At 41.9% G+C, this 11,719-nt stretch overlaps 1 protein-coding gene across 5 annotated transcripts in view; it reads right to left on the bottom strand.

The window, feature by feature from the left end:
* Positions 1 to 751: 751 nt before the first annotated feature.
* The window catches only part of JAKMIP2 (janus kinase and microtubule interacting protein 2), a 69,090-nt gene continuing 58,122 nt past the window's right edge, over positions 752 to 11,719 (bottom strand). For 3 of the 5 annotated variants that reach the window (XM_054841939.1, XM_054841943.1, XM_054841941.1), the window contains exons 21-22: positions 10,587 to 10,659; positions 752 to 8,815 (exon numbers count right to left, since the gene is read on the bottom strand). In XM_054841939.1, the coding sequence (XP_054697914.1) occupies positions 10,609 to 10,659 (51 nt within the window). In that variant the 3' untranslated portion in view covers positions 752 to 8,815; positions 10,587 to 10,608. The remainder of the gene's footprint in view (positions 8,816 to 10,586; positions 10,660 to 11,719) is intronic. The other 2 variants (XM_054841942.1, XM_054841940.1) reach the window with 2 other exon arrangements.

Raw genomic sequence — 11,719 nt, 5'->3', positions numbered from 1 at the left:
CGGGGAAGGGGGACCCGCGGGCGCGTTACCGCTGTCCCGGCGCTGAACCGGCCGAGCCGCACGACCGCAGCGCAGCGCCCGAGGGGCAGCAGGGATGGTTGCGGGCTTTTACCCTCCTAACTTACAGCGCAGGCACTACGCGCTAATACGTGGAGTGCAGCGTTTTGTAAAACAGCGGGTAAGCCCGCACTGCAAACAGTTGCTCCTGGCAGAGCTTGTGCAGATCCTCCGCAGCAAACGGTTAACTGAGCCTGGTCCTGATCCCTGCTTTACAGGGAGAGATGCGTAGAGGTACACACCGGCACTGAAGAGCACTGGGAGACTGGGAATACACTAAGAGAGATTCTGAGGGCTTTTTTTTTTTTCCACACTGGGGCGAGAGTCTAATAAGGGTCTGCCATACGCTCTTCTCCCCTAACTAGCAAAAAGAAGGCAGGTTTTTTTTCCTTTTTTGCTGCACAGGTCTAGTAGAAAGCCAATAAATTAAAACTTGGCCTTTCCCCTTATCAACTAATTGCTTCAGGATGTCCACTAAAGTTTTTAAATAGATTTAAAGTTGCAGATTGTGCTATGTTATGGCCCAACCTCTCCAGTCTTTCTCTCCATGGGTTGCAAGCACATCAGAGGGAGAGAGCAGTCAAGGAAGACGTGTCTCTTCCTCAGCGTTAACAGGATTCCCCTGAACAGATTCCAGATGGATGCTGAATATCTCAGTGAATGTAAAGTGAGATTTGTTTTTTTAAAAAATGCTGCTGTTTTATTTTTTATACAAACTAAAACACCAGAGGTCATTGAATCCTATATTAAATACATAAATTAAAAAATAACCATTCATAAAACTTTACATACAATAAGGATTCTCTTCTACACGTTAATACATATAGTACAGATACATGTCCAGTGTTTATCAAAGGGTCATTCTGCCAAGTCATTTACAATTCTGTTCTGGAATAGACACCAAAAAAATTGGGAACAAAAAGTGTATATATAAAAACACACAGGTGCTGATGTGAGGGAGGGCAGGGGAAAGAAAAAACCCTTTGAATCACCAGCAACTGTGTGGCTGTTTATTGAACCTTGCCCTAGTGAGGAGGAGAGCCTGGCCTGTTCAGTCCCCATGGAACGGAAAGCTTTGCGGGTCAGAGGATGTCTCCCACTGAGATGAGGGCAGGGAGTTGGAAAATGAAGCACATCTACCAAAAAAGTCTACACGGGCCTCCAGGCACATCAACAAGAGAGGATGGAGCTGTGAGCCAGGCTGATAATACTGCAAGAAGCCCTATTTCCTGCTGCAAATTGCCTAAATTAATCTCACCTGACTAGGCCTTCATCTGAAGTGCTTAAATTGAAAGAATAGTCTTCAAAATCTCCTGACTTGGTCAGCAAAGAAAGAGCAGCAAGTCGGGTTTTGGTCAAGCTGACTTGCATGACGTTACGTGGCTCATCTACTGCTTTGATGGCATGGGTGGCCTGGAGTGCTGGTGCTCCTGCTACAGCCTAGGACGGATGGATGGGAGGAATCCAGGGCTACGTCTGCTGTCCTTAAATGCTGCAATAAATTGATCTTTATTTTGCTGGTTGGTTTGGGGGAGGGGAGGTTGGCTGCAGTGACAGGGAGGATTTCTGGGCGGATTCTCAATATTTTGCCTCAATGCACATCAGGAACAGCAGAAAGCCATGGATAAACAGCTTCAGGACAGAGAGGGAGGTGACCCCAGAAAAACAGATCCAAAACCCAGTTGCCCATGAGATGTCAAACTAAGCCATGAGGAGTGTACCAGTTGTGGCAGCTAACCAAGTCTAGACTCAGTTCCCCATACCTAGACTGGAAGTATACTTTCATAAGCTATAGCAACAATTTACTATATACAATAGGGAATAGATAGATATATGCATATATGTATATATATGTACATATACATATATACTATATATAGACACGTGTATATATATACACACAAACATCAAACTCATCTTGATCTAGCTGACAGCAGAAAGTTTGTATTACTCGTATCAGCAAGTGTGTTTTAGGCATGGCTTATCTTATGCTGCAAGGACAGTAACGCAGCTGTTTGTCCAGCTCTCTGGAGGGAATACAGCAATCCTTTAACAGCTTGCAGACCAAGATAAGCTGTGGATTGTTTACCACCCCCCACCGCACCCCAAGCCCTTGGAAATGGAGCACCTGCATGTATATGTATATGTAAGAGTAAGGGAGGGGAAATTAGGTGAAAAAGAGAAATGAAATAAGATGTGCACAGCACAGCCTAGAGGGCCTAAATGATGAAGCCTGCCACAAGACCAGTCCGGTATATTCTGAAACTAGATATTTCTGTATGTGCCATGAACCTTCCCTATGATTGCCCGAAACCAACATTTCTAATTCTCCTTATTTTTTTTAACCAAAGCAGAGGTGGAAGCTATTGCACCATCACAGAAAACAGGTGCTAGTCATTCTTCTGCAAGAAGAGCTCAATGTTTTAATTGCTGGCCCTAATGCTAGGGAAAGAGTTTCCAGCCTATATTTACTTGCAGGACACTGCAGCCAAGTGGTATGAAACGAACTGGTGCTGCAACAGGGGAAAAGAGTGAGAGGGGGAAGAGGGAATGACCAGAGAGGAAACCCCCCTTTTTGCAGCTAACAAGATGTTGTAAAGTTGCTTAGTCATCTGAAGGTGTCACAGGTGTGGGACAAGACTCTCAAAGGGCCTGACTCCAGGACTGAATTGCTAGCAGCACTCTTGGAAAGCACATGTAGGTTTGAGCCAACCATATCCATGGGTTCTTCTGTGAGGGGGAAAAGAATTTGAACAAAGAGCATGCAACATACCTGTATTCATTTAACATATCTGCCTACAAGCCTGCTTTTTAAAAATAATGAACCAACAAACATACAGCTGGTGCAGAATTCAGTAATTCTCTTGACTGAAACAGACTACTTCAATAAAACATGGTCATTCTGTAATTTAAATTAATTTTAAGGACCAGGAAAAAATTCACTTGCTAATAGCTTCTAACCTTTGATGGAAGACTTAACACAATCTCAGGGCACGCAAGAAATGAAGATGTTAAGAGACTTTGTGAAGAAATGGAGTCCAGCATTGCAATCCATTTGGGTGAATGGAAATTAATGATTAAAAGCTATTCTAGCCAAAAAATATCCTCGATACTAGAGGAACTTCATCCCTGCAATGGCTGAGGAACTGCTTTTGACCTGCTGAGTTGCTATGGCAAGTTACTTCACTGCTTTGTGCCTCAGTTGCTTTATCTGTGAAAGTAAACAAGCAAACAAAGGAGAGACTCTCTCTGGAGCACTTTGAAAGCTTCTGATGGGCGGAGTCTGCATGCATAAGGTGTTGGTACATGTGAGCCCTGTTTTGAAGGTTTAAGTAATGCACAGGCTGTATTCTGGCTCTTAGTTTTCTGTTTTGTAATACAGACATCCATTTCTCCCAGTTAAAATCAAGGCTCCGTTGTGGAAGACACAGCTCAAATAAGGAGCCTTGCCACAGGAACCTGAAGTCTCGACAGGCACAACTCCATTTCCAAGGAAATTAGAGCCACAGAGAAGTGCGTTGTCATGCCTAGCTCATACAGCATATCAGTAAGAAAAGGAAAGATGATGCAGCTGGCTGCTTTGCTCCCAGCAGGCACAGGACAGTCGCAATGTTTGCTGCAGGCATGACGCTCCTCAGGGTTTGTTTCTTACTGACTAGAGGGGGCATGGACCTGTGACGCCTCAGGGAGACACCAGGATTGGGTTCCAGGCTTTGATTAGAGAGATAAGTAATGCTTTGAAATGCAAACTACTTCTAGTTATTCTTAACTGTAGAAAAATCTAAACAGACTAGTGATACTTCTTCTTACTTCTCTAATAAGGATGTGTTCACACAGCTTTCCCCCATTTTTGGTTTGTGTGTCATTGATCAGGAAGCCAGCTAACAAAATTACTTTGACAAGCCAAACCAAAACATTTGTTCCAAGCTGGGACAAAATAGTTGGAAGCTGATGGTTTGTGGACCATACCACATGGACGAGGGGATTGGCTTTCCCCCCCCCTCTGTCCTCCAACACATTTCTTTCTCAGAAGCTACTCTGTAGGTCCAATCCAGTGATCCTCAGTGTATTATTCAAATAGTAAAACCAAGTATGGTCATTACTATCTTAATGGCAGTCTTTAAAGAGTATGAAGAGTATCTGACAATAAACAGGGTGTTCTTCATGGAGAGAGTATGGAGAGACACAAGGCTACAACTGTCAGAAATCCTCCTTAGGCCAGACACCCTCTTCTTCCCTTCCTTTGTTGAGTAGGGCGGTGCTTTGTTACAATCTCAAGCGCAAAACGGTGCCCTGTCCTGCCCATCCTGCAATAAGCCAGAATGCATTTTTCCTTTCTTCCCCCCACAATGCAGCTGTCATTTGTTCCTGAGGTTAAAACCAAAGAGGGAGAGAAGGAGTCCCTGCAGTGAGAAAGCCAGATAGTTCAAACTGACTGTTTTGTTGTCAGCATCTCTCCACGGGCTTGTGTGTGTTTCTCCTGCTCTGTCCTGTTAACGTTTGATCCATTCGTGGGATGACAGTGTCACATTTAAACGATTGCCCTGCACAGCAGGGATAGATTTTTCTGTTGTAACTTTGGTTCCATGCCCAAGACACACTGACTTGATCAGCTGAAAGTGGTTCCTTCCCTTTCTTCTTCCTAAGTGATGTAGGTTCACAGTTTATTTTTCTTCCCCTTTTGTAATTTCAACATACAGAATTTCCTTAGATGCAGCATATATCATAGCTTTAGACAGGAACTGTCAAGTAACAAATCTTGAGTGATGGCTTTAAAATACAAGGTGGTTGCAGTCTTGGCTACAGGTTGTTCATTTTTATACTTTTTTAAATAGGTGTAAACAATGTTCTCTTCATCGGGGGGGTGGAAGCATTTGCCTTTATAAGGACTTATCTGTGTGGTCGGGCACTCTAAAAGTAAAAAAACAAAACAAAACACAAAAAAAAAAAATCTGTATCAGATAAGTGATAAGTTCCTCTACCTACATATCCCAGCTGACAAGATGCAGTCTATCAATCAGAAAGTTGAAAAGGTCTGTTCTTACAGTTATCAGCGTTAAACTGTTTCTGTCCATATGAAAGGCATTTGTGGAAATTCTGAGTATTTTGCCAAGCCTGTCCACTTAACCCGACAAAGTACAGCCCTCCGGTCCATAAAACTCCCCATACGGCATCTTCGGATTAATAGTTACACACCAGTTTCAATAACTCTTCAACTAAAGCTGCCTAAAATTCACCCGTGACAGGAGAGATGACAGCAGGTGAGATGCTTGTGGTGTCAGGGCAACCCCAGAACTTTGGCTAATTCAGTAGTGAGGCAAACACAGACTGCTTCTGTTCCGAGGGAGCCTTCCCTACCTATGGGAAAGAACTGTGGGTCTCAGGTTTGAAACCAGGGTAAAAAGGGCATATTTTGTCTTTGTTCTCTCAGCATTCAAGCCTACATGGTAAAATTCACTGAGTGCAAAATCCACGCAGACCAGACTTCCTTACATGATCACAAATAAGCAAATGTGTGTATTCACAAGCACAGAAGAAATGCAGGTAGGAAAATCCCACATAAACAGACTGCTGGTCTGGATACTATATGTTGCTGCACATGGTTTCATTCATCCTTGTCCTTCCTTACCTGAAAAGAACAGCACTGAGTGCTGCGCCCTCTCTGAGAGAGAAAGAAACCAGAAAGGATTGTCTGCGATTGCATCATGGTTTGCTCTAAGCTAGTTAAAAGGCTGGTAAAGGATAAACTGCAGCAGGCACGAACAAAACCAAATACCTTTCATCATCAAATGATTCCCAAGGTGCATTTCAAGGATGCATTGTGCTTTTTTTGTTGTTGTTTTATCAAGGATCTGTTTGAACTCTCTTATGATAAGGTTAACAAAGTTAACTTGCATCCAGTGGAACTAAAGCAATTTTGCAAAGATCCCCTTGATGATATATATCTCAGTAGTTCTAAGAACCAGAAGTGCTGATGGAACATTCCCCATGCCATGCTCATGCTTGCTGAGTGAGTTACTTCAAATGTCAAAGTCACCTGGGTAGGCAGGTGTTTTTTTTAAAGTGAATGGGAAACACAAACCAATGCTAGTTATTCTCTCTGATTCCATGTACTCCAGACTCAGAAAACATGACCTTGCTAAAATCCTTTTCAGTCTTGCCACCACCATTCCCAAATTGCTTCTGTCTCGAGATTTCCCCTCAGGTATTGAGGGGTGAGGATCCCATGGAGGGAAATGGAGGGGGCGAAGACTGGGATCAGGCAGGGGACAAGGAGCTAACAGCTGCTTACCATAGCCTTGTTTTTAAGGAATTGCTACAAGACTTGATGCTTTGCACTTGTAGAGTGACTTGCCCGGGTAAAACACTACAGATATGCTTGCTGTGATCCTGGGCCTGCTGCAACTCTCTTTGCAGTTCAGGGGAGTTCACAGCAATGCAGATCCTCTGGAAAAGCACCAAGTTTATATATCCCACATACACACCTCATCCTTAAGATTCTTCCATTTTCATAGTCAATGTCCCATTTTCTGCATCACTATATCTCCACCACTGTCATGGCTACTTCCTCTGCTGTTCAGCTCACAGTAATCCATCTTCTTGTCCCCTACCTGACATTCATAGCCAAATATACAAAAGCAGGATGTGAAAGTGGCAAAAGAATCATTCGTCTCCTGGGTGGTCCTAGGAGTGGCACCACACACCAGCAGGCTCTCAGGGGCTGTAAACCACATTTCGGATCTCTCTGATGATTCTCATCCTCTCTATGGGGAGTAGAGACACAAGTCATTCAGAACTAGACCCTCGTGCACTCCTGGGGCCAGTCCCTATGGAGCAACAGTGAATCCAGTGAGCAAAACTCTTCTCATGTTGGTGCGGTAGTTAGAGCAGCCTTCCTGGGCTCAGTGAAGTTACGCCAAAGGGATTTACACCTGCTAAACCTCAGGTGACAAGCAGAAAACCTATTGAAGGAGATTGGGCCAGGGGTGGGAAGGTGAAGCCTTGACACGGTCCTGAGGGAACTTTGTCAAACCCAGCAGTGAAATCGGCCTCGATGCTGCTCTGGTTCCGCTGCAGCTGTGACAGTCCTGCCAGTCCTAGAGGGGGCAGAAAAATGCTTACGTTTCTTTTGACTATTAGTCCTACTTAATGAATGCACCAGCAATGACTGCATCAAATTAGCGGAGAGCTTCTGCTAGATGTGACCCAGCAGCCACATGCAGATAGAATGACTGCAAGTGAATAATAATAAATCTGCTACAATTTTAGAAGGAATGTAGAGTTCTGACCTTACGCACCTCGTTAGCTTTTCTAACCAGCCAATACCTGCCCCAAATTAGGCCAAAAGGGCCTAAGTGTTATCAGCAAATGTGGAGATTTTGTTGTATTTTTTGATGGTCCTGATTCTCGTCCTTTTATATGTGTGGCTCTCCCGTTTCTGCTTCAGGAAGAGGGAAGGAATGGCTCCTCTGCAACAAAGAATTCAGTCTGTCTTTGAATACATTGCAGAGCTAATTGTGAGGCTGTTAAAACGGCAATCTGAAAGTCACCATGGAACCCACGCGCACAGATACAGTCTGAAGGGTTTTTTTTCCTTAGCATGCAGACACTGCCAGGGCACTTTAAGATATTTTCACAGGCTCCAAGACAAAGAGTTAATCAGTACTGCTGGAATTCTGATGCCAGAATAATAGGTGGGTTTTTTCTATTTTGGGAAATGCTAATTTCTAAAGATACTGGTATATACCTGCAATTCCTGAAAAGCCAAGTGACTCATCCATGTTATGTCTACAATTCTCAGTTCGCCTTCCTTTCTCTTCTGCGCTGGCATACCAAAACCATGCATACAGCCTCAGGAAGCATACACTTGACATTTTTGTCCTGGGACTAGGGATTTCCTAATCTAAGTTCAATTACAGGTAAATTAAATTTTTCATGTGAATAATGTTTTTCCTTTCTAATGAAAAATGTCATATCTATAAACAAAAAATATTTATATGCATTTTTTGTGGATCTTTTTGGCATTTGCATCTACCACTGAGGGTTTTTTTTTTCAACTTCCGAAAAAAAGTTCTTTCCAAAACAAAAAACAATTTTAAAAAATCAGGAAGACAACATTTCCTGATGAGTTCTAATATTATTGAAAATTTTAATTTTTATTTCTCAAGATGCATGCTCTACTGCAAAGACTTCACTGGATGCTCCATCTTAAAAGAGATGGGATTAGGAAAAACTATTCAGTAGTTTAGTGTCATGAACGCATTTTTAATCAAGGTGACCTAAACTGAGCAAGGTATATCTTTTGAGGCACATTTTCAAAGAAATAAGAAACGTCCCAGTTTCTTATATTTCTTCCACCTTAGTTGCTGCCAGCATTGGTAGGACTAGGATGTATGAGCTCCTTAACAATTCTGTAGGTGTACAGAGGCATATACTCAATAGAAAACCAATTCCATACCCGTACAGGTGGAAAATATAGCTGCAAACTATATATACAGAAAATTCTGAACCTCTTATTGCCCCGTTTTTTCTCATATGCTTTACAAGGACTTTATTGTAGCTGTGATATAAACTTAAAAGAAGGACAACAGTATAGGCAAAGGGGAAAAACTCAAACTCATGCAGACAGGGTCTTGCAAATGTCACTATCAATTCCTGTGAGTTTTCAAGATGCACCTTAAATCCAAGGGGGGGGGGGGGTTGTTTGGGTTTTTTTGACTCTCCCTCTAGGTTGGCTGCTTGTCCTGGACTCATGATTCTGTGGTACAGCAAAAGACAGAGTCATAAACAATTATTTGCTACTACTGTGTACTGTGAAAATTTTGGCTTCTTAAAACTAGCCTATACATAATTTTGCTGTTTCAGAAGACACTCTGATTTTTTTTCCCCACTATGAATAAGCAAGAAACTGTAAAAATCAAATTTTCACCATTCATGGCCACTCAAAACATCTCACAGCTGCTGTGCTGTGTCAGGGTTCCCCCAAATGCAGCAGCAGGAACATTAGTGAGTATGCAGTTGTAACTTAATCTGTTTAATGTTCACTGGATCAAGGCAGTATGTTTGAAATAGCAGCAACTCTATAATGATATTGGCCATTATTTACAAGAGCCATGATCACTGATCTGTCCACACTCCTCTGATTCTTTCCTATACACTCCCTATTTAGCCCAACCTACAAGTATATTGCTGCCTCAGCCCAAGAAAACATTCATTTTGAGATCTGGCCAGCCAAGGAGGCAGTGGATTCCAGTTGATGTGGCTAATTCTGAGAGTTGTCTGTGCATCATCACAAAAGTGCAAAAGAAATCCTTGATCTAGCTGAAACAAAGCACAAAGTAGGGGGCTTTTCCTTAGAGGGAAAAGGAAAACCCACCAAACTGGACCCATGCCACTTAGTTATAATCAATACTTTGAACTGCACCTGGAAACAAAGGCTGAGCCAGTACAAATCGTGGAAGGGCATGGCAAAACATCTTTTACACACAACTGTATTCTCAGCTTGCCTCAAGTGCAGGGCAAAAGAATTTATTCATTGACATAGCTCAAGGCAGATCCAAGAGAAATTTAATGGATTGGGTCTGTCCCCAAATCAGAAAGTTTTGATCTGTCATTACATGTCCTTGAGTGTTTAACATAACATTATCGAGGCTATGTTCTTCTACTGTTACGCTGGATCAGAAGAAAGATCCTCCTACGCCAGTATCCTGGTTCTGAAAGTGGCTAGGCACAGAGGGAAAAATGTGAAGGCCACGCACATTAGAGTTCCCTGGTCTATTTCCCCATCTTCACGTTGCTTTTTGAACTCTGAACTTCCAACTGCTAAGTGTGTGTGACAAAGACTTCTTTACATCCTATGTCATTAACTATCAATTTTTGTTTAGTTTAAACTTACTATGTGATAATTGCTTGTACTGGAGGAGACAGTGAATGACAGCAATCTATCCATCCAGTCTACGACAAGTTTTCTAGACCTCTCCTATACCTCCTTTTAACAGCGTCTCGCTTTCTCAGCCAGAAAAATCCTTCCATCTCTCTGTCTCCCAGCAGCTAATTATTCTTCCTTGCCTTTCTTTGTACCTCTCCTACTTCTGGCACTGAGATCTGCCTGTTGTAACCTCCTGATCTATGTCATGAGTGTCAGTTCATAGTGTGCATATGGTTGAGATTTATAACCGTTTTCTGCCTGCATCACTTTGGAAACATCAACATTGAATTTCACCTGCAATTCTCTTGGCTATTCGATACTGTGAAATTCTTGTTAGCTTTTAGTTTTACAATTCTGAATAGCACTGTATCACCAGCAAGCTTTGGCAACTCACTTACAAGTATGTTGGATGGTGTTGGTCTGACTGCAGCTCTCCGTGTCTACTCAGCAGTGTGACAACCCTCCATGGTGAACTATTACAAATTGACAACGACCTGCTGAGTTCTCTGACGCCAGACATAGGCAAAAGGCACACAAGGATGCGATCCCCAGCTCTGTGCAAGAAGTGCTAGCTTTGAGGAAATAAATAAAATAATCTTACCTTTCCAAGAGGCACATTGACATCAAGGCCAAAGAATAAAGGCAAGAGAGAAGAACAAGAATAGAAATAGAAACTGCAGGAGAAAGAGAAGATTGCGTAAAAACTAAAGGTCATGACATTGTAAGCATCATGATTATTTTTGCACTCTGTAGGACAATTAGAATAACTACATATTCAGAAAACACTGTATTTCCCTAGTTACTTCTGTAAGTACCACACCACCTCTCCCAGGCTTAGAAAACAGATCCCATTAATTTTGGTAATGAATTACAATTGGCACTATATTGAAAGCCTGAGGTATAACTGTCACTATGAACCACCATGGGTTGACTGAAGTCACAAAACTGGATATCAAAAATAGCACGGGTAGTATTTTTAAGCGCATTAAAAACCAGTGCCTGCAATCAGTGTTGGAAATAGGCTGGGAAACATATATATACACACACACACGCGCGCATAATATCAAACCCAAACGATTAAACGTTTAATAATTTTTGGATGTCTCATTTGAATCATGAATGCATTGTCTTCAGAGATGTGAGTTTTTGTGAGTCTAAATCTCTTTTGAAAATTGACACTAAAGGTCTCCTATTCAAGGTCTCCTTTTGACCATGGCATAAGTTTTGCTTTGTTTTTTTATTTTCATCACAGATTATCATCTGTTATTTTCCCAGTTAGAAAGACACTGAGTCCTTGTATCACAAAAATATTGGCAGAAAATTGGAAAGAATTACGTGTATCAAGTTTTGCATTATGCCCACTTGTTTCAGTGCATATTTTTAGAGAGGGAGAGAGTGTGTGTATATATATTATATATAAAGAATGTGCATATATAGTTCTTTGACAGTTCAGTTTAAGAGCAAGATTCTGGTACCAAATTTGTATCTTATAGTCAATTACAAACTTCAATAAAGAGGACAGCATCAGAACCTCAGTTCTCTAGTTCTGCCAGATAAGGACAATCTTCAAATCTTCACTCAGTTTCATTCAGTCTTTCCTGCTTGCTAGCCTCACCTTGCCTTTAATGGAAGTATTGTCTGTCTACCAACACAGCATTTAACAGCCAGTTGAACCACAATTGTGTTTGATATTTATTTCCTAAAATGAAATGTTGTGGAGGAGACTCTAAAGTC

Source organism: Grus americana, chromosome 14 (assembly GCF_028858705.1).
Source record: "Grus americana isolate bGruAme1 chromosome 14, bGruAme1.mat, whole genome shotgun sequence".
Taxonomy (NCBI): domain Eukaryota; kingdom Metazoa; phylum Chordata; class Aves; order Gruiformes; family Gruidae; genus Grus; species Grus americana.
This window is presented reverse-complemented; position numbering and strand designations above follow the sequence as displayed.